We start from the raw sequence: 27,263 nt of genomic DNA, 5'->3' as shown, positions 1-27,263 counted from the left end.
TATAGAAAAAAAAGTCACTCTGATGAAATAACTGAAACAAAGTTTCTTTTTGCCCAACTTATGCTTAGTGTCAAAAAGTTTGCGTCTGTAAAATATATTATCTATTAAAGATTATGAAGGTTGAGGGGCAATAAGTTGACTATCTGCACACTTTGATAATGACAAAAACATGAGTAATATGTATGTTAAGCTGAAATAATCTATACGCACACGCACACATTTCACCCCTGAATTGTTTTTCTTAAGCTTTAAAATGTTTTCCGCTTCAAAAGATTATGAGAGAAAAAGCCCGCAGAAAAAGACATCAATTGCTGTGTAATCTTAGACATTCCCTGACTCTCACACGCAGCAGGGGAAACATGAATCTATATGTGTAATATATTTTGTTAGATTTTTCATAAGCCTGCCCATATATTTGCCCATTTTCGGGGCAGACATTTTGAAGTGGATATTGATGAATTTATATTGGATTTGGGTTGCCTTCTGTCGCTGTTTTTTGCCTCGGTTCGAATTTGTTCTTTTGCACGGACTTAAAATTTGAGCTTAAGTGCTTATTTGTTGTTATTTGTAATTTGAGTTTTCGGTTGTGTGTGTGTGTGTGTGTTTTTTTTTGTTTGTTTTACTGACCAACATGCAGCAATTGATGACCCATGTGGTCTGTCGACTTTGACTCTCTGGTCATGGCTATTAATTTTTGGTCAAAGGTCCCTACTCACCTTCAGTTCCTCACTTCCTCACTTCCACTCTGTTTGCTCGAAGATGTACGGCTTAAATCCTTGACTTGACACGTGGCCCGTTGTTATTCGCTTCGAGATTATGCAAAACATTTTAAATCAGAAGACCTACAACTTAAACGCATCATCAAGTACAAATACTGGCAAATTTGTCAGAATTCCCTTTTTTTGGGTAAGCACTAAGCGCTGATAAAGCTGCTTATGTAAATGATTTCAAATGGGTTGACCAAGAAAGGTCCTTTGGAAATGACTTTCAGTCAAATTTTTGGGGGTTCTCCTTTTTTCGACAAAAGCGGTTAGAGATAAACAGGTGATTTGGGATATGCATAAGTTAAAATTATTAGTGTTATTTTAATTATTGACATGCTAAATATTTAATAAAATGTTTTTTAATGATTAATTGTAGTGTGTTAACTTTTTTATCTATTTTAATAGTAACCTCCTAGTCGACACCTTAAAATGAAAACTTCAATTTCACTTTCCTATTTTATTTGCTTAACCCAAGGTATATTGTTGTTAACTCCTGACCCAAGTGCTAAAAAAAATCGACTAACAAATTGTGGGTGCAATCCAGAGACCCTCTTTTTTGCCACCCCATAAATATGAACTTCCAACACAAAAGTTAAGCCCCAATGGGACCGACACTTTTTACTTTTTTTACTTTGTCATCCTGCCTTGTCTGAATTCCTTTGTAATATCCGGGGTTCTGACCCAAATTCTCACACCTCACAAAAACCACCGAGACAGCAGACAGCAGCCAATCAATCAATGCAAAACCTTTGCAAATTCTTTAAAGACAATTTTTTTAATCAAATTTAAAGTCATTGTACATTAAGGCCTAACTGCAGGTGTTGCAAACAAGTGACGGAAAAGGCAAATTAGGAAAAACAAACCTCCCCTGGAGCAACAAAACGATTTGGGACAAGTGGAAAAGCGTAAACAAAAGAAGGCCAAGACAGCAATCGACTTTAGCCATTTCTATGCTAAACAACAAACCGAAAATTACATTTGTTTCCTGCTTCCGGCATCACGTAGCCGCACTGTAGTCTCCAAGGCCGCATCTTTGAATGTCTGGGAGTGTTAAGAGAAGTTTGGTCAAATTACCAACATCCTGTGGAGGACAAAAGAGTGCCAGTAAGTCTTGTCTGCAGGGTAAAGAGGTCAGGGACTATCGGTTTGGAAGGATCTATTTTAAAAGGAAGGAAAAGGTGATAGCGATGCTTTATGATACTAATATTCTGTTGCACTGCAATGTCTAGGCTGGGAAAAATTGTTTACTTTTTATTATTCGAAGCTCAAGGTGATTTGCAATGCTTTGCATAACCTTTTTTCATGATGTAAAATTAGCAATTCAATATCTTTTTAAGAGGTAGACTTTTAGCTTAAGGCTTTTTCTTAGAAAGTAATCTGAATTCAATGGTTATTTTTCTTCAAGATATTTAAATATTTAAGTAACATACTTTGGCCCAAAACTGTATTTAAGATTTCTTTAAATTTTTAATTTATATTTACAATTTGCTTAAAACTATGGTTTGAGCTATTAGTTTCCTAAGCTTAGTTTTTTTAGTAACTTTGTCACGAAAAAGTTATTTTTTCTTCAAAAAGAAAAAAAAGAAACAAACATTTTCATAATTTGCCTTGCAGACACATAACAAATAAGTTAATTCTCAGGACGAAATGCGATAATGCCCGGCAAATTGTTTACTCCAGAGGACGCACCTAAGTTTATCTCAACTTTGACCCCTCATTGTGCAAGTTTTGGTCCCTGACAGGGCTCCTTGCCCATATATATATATAAATTTGACCCATTCCTGCAACCTGTACGAATGGCAATAGTGTAGCCATATATTTCATTATTGTACCAGCAAAAACCAACTTCGGATAAACAAGAAAAAGTGGCAAAAAATTTAATCAACATGACTTTGTGGCTGTTATTTGCCTCTGGTCCGGAACAGTTCACTTGGAGCCTACACAATCTCACGCCTTTCACAATAGAATGCAAACATAAACCAGGCCGTGGGAGGTGAGTCCGTGCGAGGACTGTTTGAAAGCACCAGCTGCGTTCGTCTGAATTTAATTAATGTCAGGGTAAAAAAATGGAAAGAAATCTGATTCTCATGGTTTTATTAAAGGGTTATTTTTAGAATGCAAAAACTATTGAAGTATTTTAAGCCTTAATTTAAAATGAGAATATGTTTGTAGAAAGAAAAAACTGTTAAATGATTTGTAATTAAATATTTGAAACACCATAAATATGTATTCTATTATTTATAACATCGGGGAAAAACAAAAAAACATGGACATTAACATAATTTCTCATTAAATATAAATGCAAAATTTTCAAAGTAACTGCTAAATGTCAACCAATTTAATTTCATTAGCTATAAACATATTTTGGGCACAAAAAACTAACCACATTGCTGGCCCAAGGCGAAAACAGAATTTCGGCAACAACAGGGCGTATGATTAACGCCCGAAAAGCCACAAAGTAGGCAGCACAAAAACCACAAAATGTCAGGCAGCAACATCGGCAGCAAAGTCTCATCAAATATGTTGATAAAACACAAAAGATTACAACCAAGCGGGGTCAGGGAAAATAGGATCCTAGGAGCAGCAAAAGACCAGAGGACGAAGGCCAGGACGAAGGCATCTAATGTGTTTGTCAAAACGTTTTAATGCCCTATCTATGGGGATGGGGTTCCATAAAGCCAGCTATCTAGCCCCTTTTTTATTTGGGCGATAGTTAAAGGCTGTGAGGCGGTAGATTTGTGGGCAAGGGACCGACTGACCAGGCACAGATGACCTTTTTCGCACAACGAAATAAAAATTGTTAAATAAAAGGCAAATAAAATTTGTGTGTCACACAAATAAGAGGGAAACACGAGCCTCGTCAAAGTCTCGACATGAGCAAAAAACAACCTGTTGTGCGTGTGTTGGTGTGTGTATTTGGGTGTGGATGCCCTCTGTATGGGTATGCGTGTGTGAAGGTCTGTCTTTCGGAGGCGTTAAATGTATTAGTTGGGCTATGCCCTAAAGGCTATTTAAACGTCGTCAATGTGTTTTTCACGCTTCGGTTCAGAAAATGTTTGCGGAAAAAACACACTATTCAACATAAAAAAGGATAAAATAATGGAAGACTTATAACTTAAAAAGTAATTGTACTTATTTATACTTGCTGGTAGTATTTATTAACTTATAAATATTTACACAACCAGCTAATATTTTATAATATTCAAATATTGAAATTAGAAATATAATATATATGGTAAATGTTAATGATAAATGAGATTTTGAATTCTTTTTATTATATTCTCAAATTTTATATTCAATTGCATATTTCTTGGGTGTTATGTACAATATTCTGGATCGAGTCTATTCCAACTTATTTGTTGCCTAGTGTATTTGGATGAAGTGGGGTATTTATCCGGCCCTCGATGCTCAATAATGTGTTAATGGGATTGCTTATTATGTGTCAATCAAGCGTTATTCTTAAACCAATTTGGGATCCCGAAAATATTCTTCTTGTCATGTACCATTTATCGGTTGACACATTGTTTTTTAAAGCCCGCTAAACTGTGATCTGCCTTTCGGTGGCCCACAAACAAACGGCATATTCGGACGTAAATAGCATTATTATCTAGAAGATATCGCACAACTCATTCGTCATTCGTCAAAAAGCCAACAAGAAGGCACACCAGAGAGCGATGATAAATCACTTTCAATTTTGACAAACGTCCCAAATGTCGCGCATTCTAGGGGCACATTTCATCGACCAGGCACCCACTCTCAAACATATTCTGCTACCGAATTTCCATACTGAGTGGTCGGTGGGTCTCCGCCGGGCAATTGGCCAACGCTTCCGTCCAACAAATCACTCTCCGCCGGACATTTCCGAAATATCATTGGCCAAAACGAGAGAAGGCAAGAAAAGGGGAAAGCGAAAGTCAATTCGATTAAGGCTTGGACAGACATCTGAAAAGATGGATGGTTGGCAACTGGGCAAATGGTAAATCATTTCGCAGACATATTTATGCCATCAAGTGGAAATTCAAGGATAAGCAAATTTACTTTCTAAATGTTAAATTTGGAAAAAACACCCAAATTGTACATCATTAAAAAACCTTCTTTAGATTTTTATTAAAATTTAACTACATTATTTATTTACCAAAACTAAAAAGCCTTTTTGATCTGTAGGCTAAAAAAGTCTGCATTCGATTGCCAATTTCCTCCTATAAAAATCTGATTCCGATTTAATTTTGCGGAATTACATTTTATTTACTGTATTTGAATAAATTCTTTGGAATTTTACAGTACAAAACTGAGCTCCAGAGTCAATTTCCTTCTTTTAAAGTCATCCTTTAATTCACACTTCGAATAAATAATTACAATGACTTTTTTTTAACACTCGAATGAACTACTTATTAGCCATCATGGCGGCATTATTGTATGGAACGTGCCCCTCGCCTTAACTACAATTCAATTTCCGGCTTGCCTTGCTGACATCACGTATACGCAGGCTATCACGTATACGACAAGTTGCATCGCTAGCCATCCACAGCCAGCTCCTAAGAAAATATTTCGCCAGCACTTAACGCTCCTTTTTGCCGAAGCTGTCGCAAAGGCTTAACTTTCCACTTCCGGCAAAAAAAGTCAAAAACAAAAGCTGAAATTTCAACCCCATTTGGGGGAAAGTGTCTGTTCCCGTTGAGCGACTGCTGTGCATAATATTGCATACTCATTTCAGGCTATTGTTCAGACACTCCTCGTCATAAGGACTTCACTCTAGGAACATTTTGTCTTGCCTTCGGGGCGCTGCCCTTAGGTAAGCCATCTATCTATCTGCATCCTGACTGGATTCATCAGCACTCAACCCTTCAGTTGCAATTTCTTCTAGCATTTTGCTCGTCCCTCGTCTGTGTTTCTTATAAATAATTCAATTGCCATTTTCCTGGTCTCATTCTTTTTGCTGTAAAATGAACATATGACGCCTGAAACGAATTACAATGAACGAAGGGTCTTACATTTGATATGAAATGCATTGTCTAGTCTACGTCTACGTTGCGAACAAAATAAATATTGCACTTCTATTGATTTTTTTTTAGTTTTAAATAATGGGAATTCTTTTTGCTTCTAGACCATTAGGCACGCCATTAACCCATGACATCATTTAGTAAAATATATAAATTTCTATGAAAAGAGGTGGCAACTAATGGTGGCATTGGCGCAGATGTTGGGTTTTCCTGGTATCTAACCTTTCGATGGCTTTAACGATTTGCAACAAAAAAATGCATTGAAAAAGTTCGAATATGCGGCCATTCACGTGCAGTCATGAATAATTTTAGTTCATAAATTGCTCTGCAGTGGACAAAGTAAATATTTCACTGGAAAAATACAAGTTAAGCAGCTTTAGATTTCAGTGTTTGCTTACTTCTTGTATGCACCGTGGAAATAAACTAAAAAATATATATTTAAAATACAAACTTTTACAGTTCTTATTAAAATACGTAAAAAAATCTTTTTATTATGATTTTTTGAAATTAAAAGTTGTGTGAAATACTTTTTGTTACATATTTCTGGTTGACAAATGAAAATGAAAAGGATTCAACACTTTTGTAGGAAACACTTTCAGTCAAACAAATAGCATTTAAGATGTCTTCAAGAATATGTAAATATTTCGTAATTTTTATATGATATTATAACACTTCATCACAAGGGGTTGGTTTTTATGTCCAACTTATGTACGATATTCTGCTTTATTTATTTTAATTAGTTTTTCAACATAATAGACATTTGTATTGCATTTATATTTTCATAAATTTAAACACACTAAAATCGAAAAAATTTAAATTAAAAATAGTAAACTATAATGCCCATTTTTTGCTATACTCAGATGGTAAAAGCAAAATCCTCTCCAATTCTTTGTGCTATTTTCTTGTCCTGTATAGACCATATATATTCTGCTGTTTGTAATTTGTCATCTTTGCTATTCTTTCTTTCAGTTTCTCATCAAGACAAGGCAACAGCGATAAGTAGAAATGTTTCATTTAAAGCCCCAACTGAGTCAAGGCTGTGGCGTGGTACTCATCTGCCTGGTGGCTCTCCAGATGCAGCAGCCCACCCAGGCGGAGCTGTCCCCGGTTCAAGGTGACCAACCAATGCAGCCGTCAGCCGTTCAGCAATCCTCTAAAGACTCCTTTGTAGGCACTCCCCTGAGCAATCTATATGATAATCTGCTGCAGCGCGAATACGCCGGCCCGGTGGTCTTTCCCAATCATCAGGTGGAACGCAAGGCTCAGCGCTCTCCCTCATTGCGTCTCCGGTTTGGACGCAGTGATCCGGACATGCTGAACAACATTGTGGAAAAGCGTTGGTTCGGCGACGTCAACCAGAAGCCCATCAGGTCGCCCTCCCTGCGCCTGCGGTTCGGCAGGCGGGACCCCAACTTGCCCCAGATGCGACGGACCGCCTACGATGACCTGCTGGAGCGCGAGCTCACCCTCAACAGCCAGCAACAGCAGCAGCAACAGTTGGGCTCCGATGGCGACTCCGATCTGGACGCCGACTACGATGGTCTCTACGAGCGTGTAGTGCGGAAGCCACAGCGTCTTCGCTGGGGACGCAGTGTTCCCCAGTTCGGAGCAAACAATGCCGACAATGAACAGGTAATTCGTTTACCTCCCCACTCCCAGGGTCTAAGTGTGTAAAAAGAAGTCATATTTTTGGGTTTTTGGGTTATTCTTCCATCTGAAAAACGATATTCTTCAGTGAACTCTCAGCTTAAGAAGGCGTTACATTAAAGGCTTTTTTTAGTATCCAAATTCATCTACAGATTACTTTTTATGGCTGATAAATACAAAATTTAGAAGTGCCCAATTTACAGCGCAACAAAATGCTAATAATGCTTTGAAAGAAACCTTGCCGGTCATATTTAAATAGATTTAAACAAAAAATTAAACAATCCAAGTTATAATGCTGTTTTTATTGAGCAATTTGTAAGCACTCTTTTAATTTTTTTTCCCAGATGGAACGCTCACAGTTGTACAACTCACTGTTGAACTCGCAGAAAATGCGTCGCATGCTGATGGCCCTGCAGCAGTACGAGTTGCCGGAGAACGTGGCCAGTTATGCCAACGAGGAGGATACCGATGCGGAACTGGAGGAGAACACATCCGAGTTCCAGCGAGAGGCCCGTAAGCCAATGCGTTTGCGATGGGGTCGAAGCACTGGCAAAGCTCCCAACCAACAGAAGGTAGGCATCAAAATTTAATCAGAATTTTTCCAACTGATACAGAACTCTTTTTTTTTTAATTTAGCCCACTGCTGAGGAAACTTCATCGGTTTCGCCCAAGACACAGAACTAAATAATTGAAAACAGCCAGGTGAAGGAACTGCAGGAGAATGGCAACAGTTATAGGAAATCGGAAGCAAGCTACACGGTCAATATCCAATGCCAAAAAAGATACAGAAACATATAGAACCCAAGTCAGATAAAGTTTTTGAAAGCATTTTTGAGAGGCGCAGGGAGGAATGGGCATACATACTAACGAACATATAACTTATATATTATACACATATGATTAACCATTAATGTGTAACTTTTGGTTATTAGCAAGTAACAAAAAAAAGCAAAACTTACATGAATATTTTTTTCGAAAACTTTAACAATGCGCAGCTAAAACAAGGTAAAACAACTTATCGACTACGAGTTTATTAAACTTTTTATTACTTAACAATAATTTAAATTTTAGTTTCACTTTAAAATAATTCTAGATATATTAAATAGTTTGAATATATTTTAAAGTTACAAAATTTGGAGTATGTATCATTAGCAACCCATCAAAATTGTAAAGCCTCCCTATTCCTTATATGCTCAATTAGCCACTTTTAAATTTGTCAATGCCCCAAAAAACTTTTAGACTCAATGTATATATACAAAAAAATTATGAAATCTTTTAAATTAGCGGAAATTTGTTATAATAACGCTAAAAACATTATTCTATTTGTGAAAAACTTCTTGATTTCTAAGCTTGTAAGCGAGTTTCGATTTAATGTTACGATGGAAGTGTTTGAAAAACATAGAGGCCCCCGGAAGCTGTATTACTGTAACACTTGTTATATTATGTGTGCTACAAATTATAAATATATGTATATCAACTATTATATTATACGACTATATATATATACGATGAACATTGTCTATTAAAATTTTATTGATGTATTTTAATAAAAGGAGAAACCAATTACAAAGCAAGCAAGCATAAAGCTGAATGTTGTTAGAACACTTTTGTATATTTAATTTACACCATCATTGAAATTATTGTTTACCAAACAAAAATATAACAAAGAAATTACAATTTGTGGTACAATCCATATCCCGCTGACTACAGTTTTCCAAAGAAAATTGTGAAAACCGTTTCCTGCGATATATATCAGTATATACGCAAATATACCTTTTAATGAATGTTATATCATGAATGTAAATAAACGAGCAGGAATAATTAAAGCAAACATATTTTACTCGATCAATGCTACAAATAAAAAACTCAGATGGAGTAAAAACCAAAATCTTTTTTTCTTTTTGTTTAATTAATAGGAATACTTGGTCTTCAATCATTGATCATATAAGTAATTTTTTACGGTACTTCTGAATGGGTAATTAAAGTAATGTTTTCCGTCATTTTTTCCATTTCATTTTTAAAACTTTCTAACTTCTGCTGAAAGTTTTCCTGCATACAGCTCAACGATCCACTAAAAACGGGTAACAATTATCAACTTGGAAGCCCCCTGAGTCGGCAAACGGTTGCCCATAATGAGATTAAGCAACAAATGTGAGGAAATTAAACCGAGACCAAACAAGAAACAAAAAACTCTGATGAGCATGGCAGCTGCGAACGGGTAGGAGAATTATCATGGCCAAAGACAAATAATCCGCCAGGAGGCGAGGACATTTGGCCTCCCACCTGTTGTGTGATGACAGCCATTAACTTTATCCTCCAACCGCCCTATTCCACCAGGTAGTCCTTGTTGATGTTTGTTTTCATAATTAACTTTTCAACTCCTAATGTATGTGCGTAATGTGTATTAGCTGAAATTGTTCTAGTCCCTACATGAAACATATTATTCCAGTTAATTGCATGCAACATTGAAAATGCAACACGAAAATGCACTTTATGAGGATACCATTGTTGTGGGTGGTAAAACCGCTTATTTTGGCTGTAAAAAGTTGATAAATTCAAAATGCATGCTCTCAAATTATTTTTCAACAGTATCAGGTAATAAAGTCAACTTTAAAACGTAATCATTTTTTGAAAATTCACAAAAAAAGCCGGAAAAAAATAGCCCGGCAACTTATTTACAAATTAAAATTGCTAGCATATAAAATTAAACATAATAAAGTCATTTATTATATAATAATATAATAATAAATCAACAAATTGTATATTTAAAAGATTTAAAAATTAAGTAAACATATATTTTGAAAAAACAATGCCGGAGTGAAATTGAAATTCAGTCAAATTTAAAGCATTCGAAAGAAGGAAGAACATTTGGGCGAAACTTTGTTTTCTGTGTCATTTGCTAATGTCAAAAGTTAGTGGATATGTCTTTGAATGATCCGCCTTTCTGGTGATGTTGTTTGGTCGCATATGTACTGAGTGAAATCAGTATGACGCCCAACGTTACTCAGTACTCGGCAAATATTTATGCAAATAATATGCAATTACACACACACGCAAACGGCGCCTAAAAGCGCTCTGTAAACACCGAACTTTTCTAACAAACACAAACCCACCGGCAGGCAACACACATATGTATGTGTCCCACATACACAGATGCACTGGAAAATCCTCTTCAGGGGGCGACAAAAACCACTTGCAACTAAAAAACTCAGCAGAAACACCTTGCTATTTTCATTCTCATTTTGCCCACAGTTACACTATAAGAAACAGCTTAGATAAAATAAATTATTGTACTAAATTATTCCCACTTACAGAGCGTTTGATATATTCCTGAAAACTAAAGAAAACTGAGACTTCGAACTTTCATGGTTTGTTTTATTTAACTGGCTGGAAGTTTCGGTTATTTGTTAAAATGGTTATTTTGAATTAAGGGCAAATAATCAAAACAATTTTTACCAGTGTGCACTGATACGAGTATGCAAATGAAAGAGCAACAGAAATGCAAAACAAAGTCTGAGCCGCCAGAACAACATAAACAGTCAAAACTAATGCTAAAGTTTTAATTCTTTAAACTGGAAAATAGATGGCAGACCATATGATGTTTGGAATACAGCACATATAGTTAAAGCAAACGGAAGTCGGTTTAACATTTAGTCATTTAATCATAAGAAATTTATGACATCCATACTACTCAAAATTAACTCTTCAAAAATATTGCGTTAAGTCATGAGAAGATTCTCTAAGATGCTATATTTTTTTTTTATTAATTATAGTTCACAAGAACCTTGTTAAATTATAAAAATCCGATTCGACTGGGGAGTGGGTATTTCTTTGGGAATACTGATAAGATTTTTACACTTACTGTGTTACAATAAAAGTTAAGAGATTAGAAGATAGCCGTGTGATAATGGTGAGTCAACATTGATAAAAGACAACTTAAAAGATAAATTGCATTATTATAACATTAAGTTATTCCACAATTTGTCGGATGTGAAAGTCCTCTAAGTCTTCTTGTTGAATAAGGCGCAGTTTCTGGTCGTTGGCCAAATGTAGAACTGCATAGAACGCCACCGACGGGGACAGCGAATCGGACATTTTGGTTGTTAACAAGTTGGGTAGCTTTCTGTACACCTCGTGGAAACTTGCCACACCCTTTGCATAATGTTCGTCCTTTTTCGTTGGATGCACGGGTATCGTCTCCTCGTCGACATCGGTAAGCATATGCTTTTGTATCAGAGAATTGCAGGACTTTTTCAGATTCTTCATATCTATCACCTTGGCACGTTTTGCGAATGGAACAATCACTTTGGCAACCTAGAAATAATCAAGATTATATAAGTCAGCTTAGTTTAAATTTTAAGAAATATTTCTATGTTTTTGGCATAGCTTGAATGACTTACCTGCGAAGGCGCACCCTCGAACTCTGTACCAATCTCGAAGACTGTGTTATTGCAGGTGGCATTCATCTGGTTGAGACCCATCTCGCCTGCGTCCACCTCCATCATGCCCTCGGCACCTTGCTCGGCGGCGATCGCCGCAATAACGCTCACGTTGGCGGGGACGGCATCGGTGAAATGCTCGTTATTGAATAGCTCCTGGTCGTTGTCTTCGTCGTGATGGATGTCAGCTCCCATGTCGATGCCAAGATCTCCGCCCTCATCCGAATCAGGCTGTCCCGCACGCTGTGACAATTTTATGCTGGGCGCCGACTCGTATTTGAAGAAATAGTCCGGATCCAAATTGAACTTCGTGGGCAGCACCAGTTTGCGGGAGTCCCACTTCTTCTGAAAGTTCACACGTCGCTGCCTAATTGTGGTGTCCAGCGGTTGAAAGGCGTTCTCCGTCACTTTGCCGTAGGCTACTGCCTTGGCCCTCCGATTGGCGTTCAGATGCGTCGACTTCTTGGGCCGTGGATGGCGAACGGGCTGGGTATCCGCCTGGCCATTGGTCTGCGAAAATGTGCTGCGCGGCCGGGTGCGCTTGAATTTCCAGTGCGAGGGTCCGGCCCAGAACTGGGAGATCTGCTCCATTGGCCTGTATGAGTACTCCAGCTTGGAGCTGCCATCTACCGGTCGCAAATCATTGATGAACTCCGTTTGCTTGCGCAGTCGACGACAGTTATTGATCACCGTTTGCTCCTCGGTGGTGAGCTCTTCCAGCTCATTGGAGTCCACCTCCAGGACCAGCGGCGGTGGTCCATCCAAGTCCGGCATGGGCTCACACTCGGCATTGATGTCAAAGGCCATGGAGATCTCATTCACGCACATATCGTCGGCATTGTCCAGTCCCTCGTCATCATCCTGCGTGGACTCGGCGGGCTTGTCGCTGGACGCCTTGGGATTAGGGGTACTTGTGATGATGTAGCCCGTGTGCAGCGGACGCAGATTCAATCTTTCAGCATGGGGCAGAAGTTTGCGCAGCCAGGCGCAGCTTACGAGCGACTCAGCTGGCCACTGTTCCATGTCTGCATTGAGCGTTGTGTGATCCTGGATCTCCTCAGCGCAGGCTTCGCTGTCCCAGAATCTGTAAGTGGTGCGCAGACGCAGCTCCGAGTCCAAACTGGGTAGGATATTGTGCATCAGGCGATTTGATGCGTTGATGGAGCCAACTGTAGAGTTCAGTTTGCCAAAGACAGGATCCTGCAACGGCGCCGTATCCAGACGGCTATTTAGAGTGTCCTTATTCTTCGTCACGGTGGACACATTTTTCTTTTGCCTTTTCGGCTTGGAAGGTGCTTGATTTTGGGCCTGCTCCCCTCCATCTTGCCCACCGCCAGCCGCCTGTTCGCCCTGGGGGCCATCATCATCCTCGGCTGCGTTTATTTGCTTATCCGTGAGAGTGCGGGCACTTAAACCAGCTGAAATGCGCATGGCATCCAGGTAGATGGAGTCCACACGCAGTCCGTAAACCTTGGAAGAGGCCTCCAGCGAGGAGCCCGCTATCTGGAGAGGAATTAAAGGTTTTAATTGTGGTTTCTTACATACATTTTGATGAAGGTAAACCCACCTTGAAGTTGCTCATCCGCTTGTGATGGTGGTCCAGCAGATTGGCCAGCGAATCGATGAGCGTAAGGCTCCAGGCATTGTCCTTGCTTAGTTTGTTGCCATTGTAGATCTCCAGGCAATTGCGGATGGTCTCGTTGTCCTCGATGGACTCCAGAGTGCTTTGGCGATGCTGCTGGAGGAGCGTGCGGCGGCGGGCTTCCCGCCTTTCCGCCTCATCGTCGTTCTGTGGGGTCATCATGCGGGACATGCCCTCGTGGTAACTGCCCACCGCGGAACGACGGAGCGGAGTATCCAAACGCGGAAGGGTCATCTTTTATAGACAAAATGGGAAATAACTAATTTCGGAACTGCTAGCCAGGCGATATTAATGTTTGCCGGAGGCGGGAGATTCTGGGCAACTGAGTTGGTCGACACAAAAAGGCACTGGGTTTTCTATGGCAGGCAGGCAGCTTTAGTTTCCAATTTGTCAGTTTGCGGCCAAAGTTTGTTTGTGATTTGTTGATTGTATTTTTCTATTTCTTATTCTGCGCTGGTATTAGTACTAGTTTACAGTTTCTTTCAAACGACGCCGCAATTTAGGGCTGCATAACGACTGTAATTTCAGTGCTGCAAAACATTAAAATGATGGCGAGTTGGCTGAAAAACAGAGGCAGGGTAGTAGCCAAAACATTAGCTATTATCATAATTAGAGAGTAAACATATTATATTTTTAGAAATAGCAAAAAAAACAAGAAGTCGTATAGAAATAAAACTCCCAAAGATCAATATGGATTTAATACTTTGCCATAAATAATTAAATTCAATATCTAAATATATTTGAAAATCAGGGCTGCACAAACTCTGGAAATTGAGTTGCTGGAACTAGAAACTAAAGAAATCAGGGCTGGAGGCTTTCAACATACGTTAAGTTTCAAATGTATTAGTCAAAAGTATGTTTTTAAAACACAAATCCAATATATCAACGTGAAGCAACAAAATAATTGGTTTATGCGGATAAAGAAATATAACAAATCCACTTAAGTGTTCCACGGCACTCTGAATTCTTGTAGTCTTTCTCGTTTTTAAATAATATTTATTTTTGAAGTACCTGGTATGTTTTCAAACACTTCAACCAGCTGCTGACATAAATGTCGAAAAAAAAATAATAAAAGAAAAGCAAATCCTTAAAACGATATTCGCGGGCATTTGGCAACACTGTTGGCGCTGTTGAGCACTGCATCCCTGGAAGGCGGCAACTCTACACACACAGTCGCAAAACTTTGAGTCCGTCGCGCAGTTCACATCCATGTCGTGGTTTTTGTTACTTTTCGTTGTTTTCGTCTGAGAAACTTAAAATAATCCTTTGCCAGCGCTGTGCGATCAGCTCGATGTATTCGAATAGCGTGAAGTTAACGCTCAACAGGCCTTAATTCAATAAGATAATTAGCTTCACCGTCGTTCACATATTGTGTGTGTGTGTTTGCCTGAGCCTGTGTGGTGGTCGGAATAACTGGACATTCCGAATTTGCGCAGTTTCGGCGAAACTTAACGGGCTTCCAATTTCGAACTACGGAATTACGGAGTTTTGCGACGTAAGGGAATATAGGCAAATACGGAATAGACATGGCACGCGACACTCAAGGAACCCAGGGAACCCAAAGTCAGGCCTCCAATATCTGGACCCAAGTGGAAAGCCAGCCGATGGAGAAAATCGTCTGGGGACGATTGTACGGCAAAAATATTAAAATCAAATCGCTGGGTACGAGCTCAAAATACCGAATTCTTTATACGCATTCGTCCTTTTCTGTTGGTAACCGAATTTCCTGCCTGTTATGTGTTTTAAATTCTTTACCCAATGCATTTTTAATAATGTTGTTTCTTATCTTGAACGGATTTTAGATCTCAACAATGACGAGTTCAGCGCAGGACGAGGGGAGGCCAACGATTTGATTCTCACACTTAACGATTTGCCCGAAAAAATCCTGACGCGCATTTCCAAAGTGCATTTTATAATCAAGCGGGCAAATTGCGAGCTTACCAATCCAGTATACATACAGGTATTTGGGGGATCTTAAACTTGAATCAAGGATATATCATAACCTTATTAAGTTGATCAAACTTAACATATCTTTTTAAAATATAACAAAAAACGACCGTTTATCAATTAACGTACCTATTTCTTAACTGTAAACTAGACTATTAAATGTTTAAAAAATACATATATCTAGTTGTGTGTAAAAACAAAGTTTTTCTGATTTTTATTAATGTCTTTTATTTTTAAATTTTAATACTTTAGTCCGAATTTAAATAATAATTCAAAATAATGTAAATTATGCGAAAATCTGAATCCGCTACTTTAATTTGTCAAATTTTTTCTACCCTTACACGCCCATTTTGTCCTGATTTAAAAAGGGAAATCCCTAAACGTAACAACCTTTGTATCCACCCATTTCCCAGGATCTCTCACGCAACGGTACCTTTGTGAATAATGAAAAAATTGGAACAAACAAGATGCGAATCTTGAAGAACGACGATGTCATTTCCCTGTCCCACCCCACGTACAAAGGTAAGCGATCGTCAAACAGGTATAAAAACCTGCAGAGATTCTCGTGTAATTCAATGTTTTGCACCTGCCTCCGTTGTAGCCTTTGTATTCAAGGATCTCAGCCCGAACGAGTCGATCGGCCTGCCTGAGGAGATTAACAAGACTTATTATGTTAACAAAAAGTTGGGATCTGGAGCTTATGGCTTGGTCCGTCTTGTGTACGATACCCGCACATGCCAGCAATATGCAATGAAGATCGTGAAGAAGAATATGCTGTCGGGCAGTGCGCGACCCAGTACAAATTTCAGCGATCCCGACCGGGTGCTAAATGAGGCAAAGATCATGAAGAATCTGTCCCATCCGTGCGTGGTTCGCATGCATGACATCGTGGACAAACCGGACTCGGTCTACATGGTGCTGGAGTTTATGCGGGGCGGTGACTTACTCAACCGGATCATCAACAACAAGCTGCTGAGCGAGGAGACTTCAAAGCTTTACTTTTACCAAATGTGCCATGCCGTAAAGTACCTTCATGATCGGGGTAAAACTATTTGTAACTATTTTCTTTCGATGGGCAAAGTTCTAAATGATTTTTCATTTGTTAGGTATCACCCATCGCGACTTGAAACCTGATAATGTGTTGCTTGAGACCAACGACGAGGATACCCTGCTGAAGGTCTCCGATTTCGGGCTGAGCAAGTTTGTGCAGAAGGATTCGGTGATGCGGACGCTCTGCGGCACTCCACTGTATGTGGCCCCTGAGGTGCTAATAACCGGCGGCCGGGAAGCCTACACCAAAAAAGTAGACATCTGGAGCTTGGGCGTGGTGCTCTTTACTTGGTAAGGATATATAAACTATCATTGGGAATATGAAATATTAATTTACTGATTTGTTTCAGTCTGAGTGGCACACTGCCCTTTTCAGACGAGTACGGAACTCCGGCAGCCCAGCAAATAAAGAAGGGCAGGTTTGCCTACGGACATTCCGCATGGAAGGGCGTCTCGCAGCGCGCCAAGCTGCTGATCAACCAAATGCTCATTGTGGATCCCGAAAGGCGACCCTCAATCGATGACGTTCTGCAGTGCAGTTGGCTACGGGATGCGCAAGTGCTGCAGAAGGCGAAGAAACTGATGAAGCTGGATGGCATGGAGATCGAGGAGGAGGAGAATAACTTTCTCGAACCGCCCACCAAGCGATCACGACGTTAACTTGTGCTACTTAGATTCTATCGTTAATGCCTGATGGTCGAGGCGTGAAAAGGTTTTAATTTTCTGGGAAAATTAAGCGATAACATTTTTTCCAAGTCGCCGACACCGCCGCATTCGAGTGCATAGGCTACTCAAGTATTTTTTTGCGGTTGTTTATTTTTACGTGTTGTCTAGTGTAAGTTTCATCATGCCCAAATACTCCTGTTAAACTGCATTTATTTCTGGACCTTGCATTCACAATTATTTTAAGCTTCTTATCGATCTGAAATCTGTCATTCCATTGGGATATAATTACGTTATATTTCCGGTAATTGTTAAGAAACTAAAAGTGGTATCCTTAAGAATTTAATTTGACTCTTCAACGAACCATTAAGCTTTTGAAATAAAGCAATTGAATTTGTTTAAGTAATCATTTTTATTGTGTACATGTTTTAACAATTAGGGAGACTGGAAAAGATCTATCATTTGCTATTGTTCTTGAAACATGGCAATGGATGTATTTCTGATCGGGGAAGTATATTTGTTCATGTTCGATAGAAATCCTTATAAAGTATTGAACAAAAAAAAATATGGTTTTTCATTTCCAAACAAATGTTTTAATATGACATTTTTAACATTTGTATTTTCATCGTCAAGTCAGTTAATTGTACAATTTTTTGGAAGTCCATATACGTCTATATACATTTATTAATAGTTATATATAAGTGTTGTATAAGCTAAAGTCATAGCACCTCAGTCAGGCCAAGCATAAAGAAAGCATATCATAAAAAAAAGTAAATGCAAAAAAATACTTAAGGAGAAACTGGATCCCTTAAGCACATTTCCTTATCGAATGAGTCACCATTTTCCGGCCGTGTCCGATGGTAATGAGGGTGCATTCGTCAGTCCAAACGGCATCCGTGGTGCGGGAATGGGTGTCCTGGTGCGTGTAGATGATCTCATGGCCCGCCTGAACTTTGACCACTTTCACTGAGGCAGGAAAATTGCTCGTGGCGGCCAGATGCGGCCTAAAAATATTACGATAAATAAAAATTACTACAGTTAATAACAAATCCTAAAGCAATTAACATGACTCCGAAATTCGAAAGTTATTTTTTAACTATGTAAACATATGGAAGAAACTATAACTTTTAAAATATCTTACCCATTTATTAAAAGTTGCGAGACATGTCCCTTGTCGAAGTACTCCCGAGATTCCACCAGTTTCCGTGGCACTCGGATGTCCACCGTATGAACCTTTCCATCATAGTCGCCGAGATAAATGTTATTGTCGCCCTCCAGCTCCGTGGAAGCGGCCCAGGCGGCGCAAGTGAAGCTCAGCAGATGGCTGGAGTCTGCATAGAGGCACGTGGAAGACGGAGCCGCTGCCCGGACATCCCAAAGCAGGGCACTACCGCCGCGATCACAGGTCACAAACTTATCGGCCGAAGCCGAAGGCGTGCCCAGGCCAGTCAACTTATTCGTGTGCGAGGTGCGTGAATGGTAAGAGCTCTCCAGATCGGCACCCGAAAGATCCCAGACCTGTAAGAGATAGTTTCTTATTAATTCCAATCTTTAAATCCTTATTTTCTTACATACATTAAGAGTGCCATCGGCTGAGGCGGAGACTGCCCTTCTTGGATCCGCCTTGAAGACGTTCAGTTGACTGATGGGCGTGGGATGCGCGCAGGATTCACCCACAAGAAACAGGCAGTAGGGCGCTTGCGGATTGCGCACCTTGGAGTAGGTTGACCAGGCCTGCAGGCGAGTATCTCCGAGAGCCACCAAAAGGACATTGTTTTCGGCATATCGAACCAGATTCACCGTGTGATCCGCCTGCAGCTTGAAGTCTGCGTTGTCCACGGTCATGTGGTTTATACGGCTGCGTTCGTAGCCGAAGAACATGCCCCACCAGTGGCGTCCTTCGCGTCGATTGGTGGCCAGTGCCACATGGTTGTGCTCATTGATGGCAATACTGTCCCAGCAGTCGTGGAGTCGCGGCGAAAGGTTCTCCAGCCGAGCATTCAGATCCGCAACGTTGAGATTCGGGTACTCCAGGTTCCCGGCCAGCTCCAGAGCGGGCGGTGGTTGGTGGGTCACCGGAGTGCGGTAAACCTCTGAGCTGCGTTGCGGAAACATCTTCTTTGGTACAATATTTAGGGAAAAAACAACTTTTTTGAAAAACGTCGGAAGGAACACACAGCGTGCCGGCTAGGGAGGAGTAAAGCAAAGGACAGGGCTGGCTAACGATAGTTGGCGATGGTCAGTCGCCAGGGCTTCACACACTTGAAAACATCGTTTTGCTGTTATTTTGTCTTAGAGTTCTGCACTTAAATTTGGCTTTTAAAAATATAAAACCTAACATGGAATCTATATGCTTTTTAAAATATACTTCAAAAACATATTTAAAAACTGTTTACGAATCTTTGATAACAAAGGGTTTAAGCATCGGTAATCACTGCCAAACATCGATAAGAACGATATTTTAAAAACATCGATTTTGGCATAATTGCTTTTCCACCTCTACGCAGTTGTTATTGTTTTGATTTATTACCTCGTCGGTCGTTGCGCGCTGGCACAGTTTTTAAAATAGTGCACTTCCTTGTGCGTCTCCGCAGTGCCCTAAACGTCGTATATTCTTTGTCTGTCCTGCCAAGAGCTCAACAGAGTATCCTTACATAACTGAGGATTTATTATAATTTTATTAGAGCAACGAGGATACTAAAACCAATTAACTAAGACACGCAAGTGCTGGCACACTGCGCTATTATGCAAATTGCAGGCGAAACAACAACAACAACAACATTGCAGCTGGCCTAAGAAAAGAGAAGCAAATGCAAAAAGTGACTTGGCAAACCAAGAAAACCATCCAAACCCATAATAAACCAGCTGTGATTGTGATCTTTGCTTTCGGTTCTCCATACAGTGGGTGGTGAAATGGGCGGCGGGATGGGGGGCGGTGGGCTGCTGGACATTTACGCCATGGCCTGGGAGCATCTGAGACCCGGAAGTTCGCCCGTCGATTGGTGCGAGGGCAATTATTTGATTTCGTCCAATATCGCCGAGTTCGTGAACACGGTGCGTATGTGCAATTTATTTTAATATATTCAGCGCTTCGCTCTAGTTAGTTAGCCTTGTTGTTGTTGTCGTCACACACAAGCACACAATTTTTTCCTTTTTATGTTAGGCCTTGACCTTTTTAGAGCGAGACCAACTGAATGTAAACAAAAGATGCTGTTAGCCACACTTCGTTTGCGAGAGGGAGATGAGGCGATATGGCAAATTCGCAGTGCGGCACTGCAGTTTTCTTATCGTAGTTAACCCCTGATGTAAATGGTACCGTTATACCTGAACCGATCGATACGAAACTTGGTATGCGTGTGGGAATTAGAAAAACATAGGTCGGTAATTAAATAGCAGAATTATAAAAATTTTTAACGATTGAAAAACATACATACAAATTACCTACATATATTTATAAAATATTTCTAATTCTACTTACATTCCTCGACATTGTGTTTCATTAAGAAAGCGATTTTTGCGGTTCCAACAAGGGGAACCCGTTAAAAATGACGGGTATTGATTGCAATTCTCATTAAAACAAGCTTTCCAACAAACGTAACTTGATATGTGACGGACTCACTTTCATTATGTCTTATCAATGGTAATCGGCTTATGTTTACCTTAAACAGAAACGCAGTTTTAATAAACAAACAACTACGGAAAATGTGGATCAAAACAATGACGCTACTACAACTTTGCTTATCTTATATAGCCTAACAAATATTAATAAAATATTTTTATAATGTTTAATACTTTATTAAACCGATTTAAATGTTTTCACCCCCCTAGAAGAACAATTTTAATCTCATTTCCAAAAGGTTATCAGACCGCCTTATTTTACGTTTCATTGACAACAATGCATACTGATGTCGTAACACTCATAACACTCACGATTCAAACAGAACGCATTATCATCATTTCCTTGGCTATTCGGTCAATGGGAATAGAAAAGCCTTAAATAATTATGTAGAACAGCCATTCAAATGATTGGTGATACACCGGGGATTGACTTCCGCCTGCAAACGATAATGAAAATGGTCAACTTTTAATTGATTTTGTCGTCATGAGTAATTCTCTGTGAAGTGCAAGTCGTTTAAAACGCATTTGGCTTTGTTTTATTTGAGTTTACTCAACAAAAAGTTGTGCAAATGGAGTGAATGACCTCCGATCTTAACACTCCGCTACACAATAAAGAAGCGGCACTTGTGTTGAAATCAAAGCGAGACTTTGCTATGTAATATATGTATGAACATACGACTCAGTCGTAAATATCTTTATAAATGGGAAATAAGAGTAATGGCTTGTGTGGCCTAACCCATTTCCTTATCAATTGCTTTAATAGAATACAAATATGGAAATGTTGTTCCATCACCCTTTTTAATGTGATAATTGCTCCACTTCTCGCTTTGCTGCCCACACAAAATAATTGCATTTAATTCAATTTGCTTAGAAATTTACGTGACAGAGTGATAATTGTTGCAGTGACACGTAAAAAATGGAAAACAAACATAATTTATTAATAATAATGCCAACCCAAAGACAAATGGATACGGTTTTTAGATATACACAATGAAAAAAAAACAGATATATATATATAATTGTTTAAATAATTTCTATATTACAGTTTAGCAATTTTTTGTTTATACTCCTTCCGCCCGTGCTGATAATGCTGTTCAAGGAGTACGGACGCTTCGTAACGCCCGGAATCCATGTGATCTGGGTGCTGCTCATTATAGTGGGCCTAAGTTCAATGTATTTCCACGCTACGCTCAGCTTAATAGGACAACTGCTCGATGAACTGGCGATCCTGTGGGTTTTCATGGCCGCATTTTCACTATTCTACCCAAAGCGTTATTATCCCAAGTTTGTGAAAAACGATCGGTGGGTGCAGAGTGAATATATATATATGATATATGATATATTGAGTACGTACCAGCCTATCTAATTTCCCGACTTTCGGTTTCCTTTGTTTTTCAGCAAAACCTTCAGTTGGCTCATGCTGTTGTCGGCGATCGCGGCAACGGGCTTGTCGTGGTGGAAGCCCATTGTTAATGCCTTTGTTCTTATGTTCATGAGTATACCGACCATGATAATGCTCTACACGGAGCTACAGAGGTGAGTTTGTCGTACCAACACTCTATAACTCAGAAATTCGTGGGTCTTAGTGATAAGCGTCGAGTCTGATTTCCCGCTTGGTGACCCGAAATGAACTAAGTCCATAAATCATGTATCTATCATCACTCATCCTTATTATCGTGGGTGTGTGTGTGTGTTAGCGATTGTGTTTTATCGTTGGGAACAAGTGTACTAAGTTGAACTGAGTTGCTATTTCTATAGATTGTGAAACTATTTCAACGTTATCAGCATTTGCTTATTTAATTTAACTTTTTTGTCATACTCGTTTATGGGCTGACGAGGTGAAAGATCGAATACGAAAGGTGTTTCCCTGCACCAAGAACAGATGTTCTGGGGAAAGTGTCGGTTCATCAATCAACCATTTCAATCGATTTGAGTGTGTAATTAAGATAAGCCTCAAGTAGCCCCACTGCAGTAGTACTTTACCCAAGGGTTTATTGTTTATATTGGCATTGGAAGCTTATGTGCCACTGAATAATCCCCAGTGATTTATTACTGTCACAGAGTTGAGTAATTCATGACGTATTTTGGTTACAAACTCTGATGAATTACGTATTATAATACAGGGGTTAGCTTGCATTTATTATTATTTTTTTGTACACCTCGAGGTGTAGTAGTAATGTGACCTGAAAACACAATATACAAATGTCTAAATACAAAGTACCTCTTAAATAAGTTTTCAAAAATGTTGTCTAATAAAATTCGCTTATAAATAAAATATATTTTATGCTAATCTTCACTAGGTTCGTCTAAGCTGTCCTTGCATATGCAGTATTTCTTGGCATTCTTTTGATTGATGCACTTGGCATCGTTTCTGTACGAGTTCAGCCGACTCAAATCCTCCACTTTTATGGGGGACAACTTCCGGGTGCGATTGTTCCAACGGACAGTGGCCTCGAAAAGAGGTTTCTTTGGCCGCGTCACGAAGGCAATGATGTACACATGTTCGTCCTTATCGGCTGGCTTAAGACCAGTCGACAGGATGTTTTTGCGGTCTGCTCTGTAGATTTTTTTCAAGGTGTAATCGTGGCAGAGATCGGTAAGATTATGGCTCCTTAAATGCTTATTCATCCGCTGAACAATGACTTTGGCAATATTCTTCACATATGGAGCCTTGGTTATGGTTTTCGTGGGCTGACAACAGCACCATTTCTCCTCGATTCCAGCCATTTGGCAAGTGCGATTGAAAGGCAGTTCAAAGAACAGCGACTGGCAGCTCTTGCACTGTCTGGCCTTGAGATTTTCGGGAAAATCATCCATGGATTTGCTATTCAACTGGAGCAAATGCTGCAGGGTCATGTAGAGGTCATAGTTGGAGGACAAGCGATTGCCGTTCGTCTTCAGATTCTTCACCAGATGGGGATATTTGCGTCGAAACCAGGGCGGTACATGGATAAACATCATGGGCAGGCGCTCCTCGTAATACCCTGAGGCGGCACGTCTCAATGTATTATATCGATGGCCGTGATCACTCATCAGAATCACAATCGATTGCCTAAAGAGATTGGACTCCTCGAAGGACTTGAGATACTTCCGGAAGAGCTTGTCCAATGCCGTGGCACCCTCGTAGTAATCGTGGGTGAAGCTATTGCTCCACAGAAATCCAAACATTGGAGCTCTGCCCAGAAAACGATCGATGAACTGCTGGCCAAAGTCCCAGACATAACTGAAGCTGAGACGGCGACCCACGCAGTAGGCAAATCCAAAGTCCCTGGTCACTTTAAACTGTCTTTCAATAGCCAAAAGTAGAGGACGCAGATAGAAATCCGTTGGCTGCTCGACAAAGCCCGGTTTCAGATAGTTAAACGTGGAAATAGATTCACAATCCTCGGCAAAGGCAGTCGTGTAATTGGCATTTTTGAAACGCTTCCAAATGAAGTTCAGTGAGTCCAGGCAGCCCGGCTTTCGAACATCGCAAACATCCTTGACACCCTCTTCCGAATCTCCTGTCAGCACGGCCAAAAGATTAGGAAAGGTATTGTCGCCCACCTTGTTGTATCCCTGCATCTCGATCCATCCGGGTTGGCTAACGAACTCGTAGACCAATGGCATTGCCCGTCGCAGGTTTATCCGCGAGGTGGAATCCAGTCCCATGATCAGGACACTCGGCTTGGGGTTCACACTTTGTTCCATCACAAAATCCCTGACGTTCTCTTCGGTTAGATGATCCTCAACGAACGCTAACGCATCCGATTGCAAAAGCTCTCGATGGTTCCTCACATCCTTCACATAGCAGCTGGTGATCATGAAGTTCGTGTCATTCGGTACAAACTGATGTTGCGTTATGGGGACACTAGCGAACTGACTGAAAGAGGATGAATTTCTATTATTAACAAGGCCTTGTTCATAAAATAATAATTTTATAAATCATAACATATATTTCGACTACCATAATATAGATATCAGATTGCTAAGAACTTTTGTATGTGGGAGGAAAATCGAAGGATCGTGCTTATATTTTTTAAGTGCATTATTTTCTAGTCCACTGTCACATGCTGTGGATTTCTTTTAATAAGTTTTACTAGAATTTGTATACTTACTCGTAGGTTTCATCGGGTTGCTTGTCGTAGTTATTCCGCGATATCTCTTGATATTCGCACTGCAAAGTAGCGTTTCCCTTTGACTTGAGAATGGGTTTGGCCAGGTGCTCGTGTATATGCAACCTGTATTGATGTGTCTCGAAATCAAATTCACTTGTCACCATATCGCTGTCGTTGTGGCATTGTCGCATATTTAGCCTGTGGAAGTCACTCATTGTATCCCGGGTAAAGGGATCCACAAAGGGCATCTTGCATACCGGACTATTTACGTAATATTTAGTCTCCCCCCGAACATTGCTGTCAAGCCAATAGCATAGACATATTAGAACCAAAAACACTTGAAGATCCTTACAAATCCGATTCATTATTAAAACTAGTTGAAACACTTTCAGTTTACTTAAAAGATTCGGTTCATAATTGTTTTTTAAACGTTTAGTGAAGAAAAATAGTGGTTTTTCAATCTCTGTCCCTCTCATTAGTCATACTTGGCCTAGTGATAAATTACTTTAGATATGGTTTTTTTTTAGTGATGTTTGTATGTCTAAGATTTGTATCTAAACGAACTATTGTTTTGAATACTCTTATGGTTATTCGAAATTAAAACCTTTTAAAATTATTAAAATCATTACAATTTTTTTTTTTGTTTTTTTATTTATTGACATCAAAATGCATTGAAATCAGTGATGCCAACGTACTTTATTAGTCACATCTCTGATATCTCTTTCTTCTGTTCATTCTAATCCCATTCAGAGTAAGCGACCAGAGGGTTTACCGCCTGGGTATCCGATCGACGACCGTCTGGGCTGTTGCCGTTTTCTGCTGGATTAATGATCGTGTTTTCTGCGAGGCCTGGTCGTCGATCAATTTTCCGTACCTGCACGGCTTCTGGCACATATTCATATTCATCGCAGCGTATACGGTGTTGGTGCTGTTTGCCTATTTCTACGTGGAATCAGAACTGCCCCAGCGGCAGCCATTGCTAAAGTACTGGCCGAAGAACGAGTTCGAGTTCGGGATACCCTTCATATCGATCAGGAATCCAGGTAAGGCCCTGCGCAACACCATCTAAAGGCGATACCGGAGTGGAGAGAGTGAGCTGAGAGCTGAGTGCTGAGGGCAGAGAAATGACCAAAGACCAAAAGCGATAATATCGTAAATTTGCTTTAAAACCATAACCAAATATTGTAAAATTGCAGACATGTGACGCACAACTTTTTTATATTAGCCATAGATATATTTATATAGCAAAACGAATTGGATTCGCGGTTGTATCTGAAGAGATAAGTCTGTTAACGCATTAAGATTCGTTGCACCTAAAAACTTAGGGCTATACCAAATAATAGAAGAGCTTTGCTTAGTCCCTAGATGGACAATTGCTCAATGTAGATAAAAAAAAAGACATATCCAAAAAAAAAGAAGGAATCCATACCAAAATTAGTATTTTACCTAGCCTTTCCAATGAGTTTAATCAAAGTCTTCTTAATTGTTCGTTGAGTATCTGTTACCATCAGACTGTGATAAGTTGTGAACTAATTCATCCCATGACTTCCAGAACAAACAGTTCCTACGCTTTCCCCCAAAGACAAGCAATTTTATTAGGTTGTCAGTACCTGAATGTTACGTTTCTTTTGTGGCTAATGTTCTCTCCAATCTTTGCTTGCTAACAACCTAACACACACTAATTCTTGATTAAAACGCTACTAATCACAACTAAACAATAAACTAAACTAAACAAAGTAGATCATTGCTCGAAATATGATAAAATTGCAAATTATCCTAACCGCTACCTTGCTGATCCCACAGATTCAAAAGATTGGCTCGACTACTGCAGTTTGTACATGCAGGATAATGACTACAAGTTCGGAAAAAACTAATGCAAGATTTCAGGTGATCAGGCTCCCTGAGTGGAGCCTTCTCCAAACATAGACATACACAGCGTGATATAAGTTAGTTTTGCAGAAAAATAAATACCTAACAAATGTACACAATAACCTAGCCGTTAAATAGCTTTTCCGCAGAAAAGCGGAAACCAAATTATTATAACCCACAATGTATAGCTGCCATACATAGAGCGTTACGTTAGGAAATATGATTTACTTATTTTAATTATTGTCAACAAATGTACTGCATAAAAATATGCAATTTTAGTTTATCACAATAAATATTTGAAATAAATTCATAATTTGACTGTTTGTAATTTTCTTGTTTTTTCTTGTTTTTCTATGCGATTTTGTGGGTGAGTATCTTCTTTTTATCCCAATCTAACAATATTTTGAAGCTGGAATCGAGCCGAATCTGACAAATTTTGCCTTTATAATCGAGTTAATTGGTCAAGGATTTCCTATGATTATTTGGTCATTCTCGAATTACGAATTGCGCTGGCCAGATCCTAGACA

At 39.6% G+C, this 27,263-nt stretch overlaps 6 protein-coding genes across 8 annotated transcripts in view; 3 read left to right on the top strand and 3 right to left on the bottom strand.

The window, feature by feature from the left end:
• LOC108139013 (short neuropeptide F) overlaps window positions 1-9,299 on the top strand; it is a 31,351-nt gene extending 22,052 nt beyond the window's left edge. Inside the window, exons 2-5 of one of the 2 annotated variants that reach the window (XM_017261616.2) lie at window positions 6,734-6,878; window positions 6,936-7,396; window positions 7,756-7,983; window positions 8,048-9,299. In XM_017261616.2, coding sequence (XP_017117105.1) covers window positions 6,770-6,878; window positions 6,936-7,396; window positions 7,756-7,983; window positions 8,048-8,095 — 846 coding nt within the window. In that variant the 5' untranslated portion in view covers window positions 6,734-6,769 and the 3' untranslated portion in view covers window positions 8,096-9,299. Of the gene's footprint in view, window positions 1-6,733; window positions 7,397-7,755; window positions 7,984-8,047 lie in introns of both variants that reach the window. The other variant, XM_017261615.2, reaches the window with a different exon arrangement.
• A 1,466-nt stretch (window positions 9,300-10,765) lies between these two features.
• LOC108139012 (condensin complex subunit 2) lies at window positions 10,766-13,990 on the bottom strand. The gene is made up of 3 exons (XM_017261614.2): window positions 13,418-13,990; window positions 11,812-13,353; window positions 10,766-11,725 (listed from the first exon to the last, which is right to left on the bottom strand). Exons 1-3 carry the CDS (start codon window positions 13,724-13,726, stop codon window positions 11,381-11,383), a joined length of 2,196 nt encoding a protein of 731 aa, XP_017117103.1. The 5' UTR covers window positions 13,727-13,990; the 3' UTR covers window positions 10,766-11,380.
• Window positions 13,991-14,580: 590 nt separating this feature from the next.
• Window positions 14,581-17,558, top strand: LOC108138976 (ovarian-specific serine/threonine-protein kinase Lok). Of its 2 annotated transcripts, none has more exons than XM_017261560.2 (6): window positions 14,581-15,205; window positions 15,295-15,452; window positions 15,853-15,961; window positions 16,041-16,481; window positions 16,546-16,780; window positions 16,840-17,558. In XM_017261560.2, exons 1-6 carry the CDS (start codon window positions 15,019-15,021, stop codon window positions 17,147-17,149), a joined length of 1,440 nt encoding a protein of 479 aa, XP_017117049.1. In that variant the 5' UTR covers window positions 14,581-15,018; the 3' UTR covers window positions 17,150-17,558. The 2 variants fall into 2 exon arrangements, with proteins under 2 accessions (XP_017117049.1, XP_017117050.1); XM_017261561.2 differs by having other exon boundaries at window positions 14,584-15,154.
• A 260-nt stretch (window positions 17,559-17,818) lies between these two features.
• On the bottom strand, window positions 17,819-19,365 carry LOC108138978 (protein valois). Its single transcript, XM_017261562.2, has 3 exons — window positions 18,728-19,365; window positions 18,294-18,670; window positions 17,819-18,156 (listed from the first exon to the last, which is right to left on the bottom strand). The coding sequence occupies exons 1-3, from the start codon at window positions 19,265-19,267 to the stop codon at window positions 17,961-17,963; spliced, it is 1,113 nt and encodes a 370-aa protein (XP_017117051.1). The 5' UTR covers window positions 19,268-19,365; the 3' UTR covers window positions 17,819-17,960.
• Window positions 19,366-19,663: 298 nt separating this feature from the next.
• Window positions 19,664-27,009, top strand: LOC108138992 (alkaline ceramidase). Its single transcript, XM_017261581.2, has 5 exons — window positions 19,664-20,206; window positions 21,816-22,072; window positions 22,169-22,306; window positions 25,618-25,910; window positions 26,671-27,009. The coding sequence occupies exons 1-5, from the start codon at window positions 20,066-20,068 to the stop codon at window positions 26,739-26,741; spliced, it is 900 nt and encodes a 299-aa protein (XP_017117070.1). The 5' UTR covers window positions 19,664-20,065; the 3' UTR covers window positions 26,742-27,009.
• LOC108138991 lies at window positions 22,745-25,604 on the bottom strand. Its single transcript, XM_017261580.2, has 2 exons — window positions 24,868-25,604; window positions 22,745-24,632 (listed from the first exon to the last, which is right to left on the bottom strand). The coding sequence occupies exons 1-2, from the start codon at window positions 25,341-25,343 to the stop codon at window positions 23,057-23,059; spliced, it is 2,052 nt and encodes a 683-aa protein (XP_017117069.1). The 5' UTR covers window positions 25,344-25,604; the 3' UTR covers window positions 22,745-23,056.
• Window positions 27,010-27,263: the final 254 nt, after the last annotated feature.

This window comes from Drosophila elegans, unplaced genomic scaffold, assembly GCF_018152505.1.
Source record: "Drosophila elegans isolate 14027-0461.03 unplaced genomic scaffold, ASM1815250v1 contig_814, whole genome shotgun sequence".
In the NCBI taxonomy this organism is placed as follows: domain Eukaryota; kingdom Metazoa; phylum Arthropoda; class Insecta; order Diptera; family Drosophilidae; genus Drosophila; species Drosophila elegans.
This window is presented reverse-complemented; position numbering and strand designations above follow the sequence as displayed.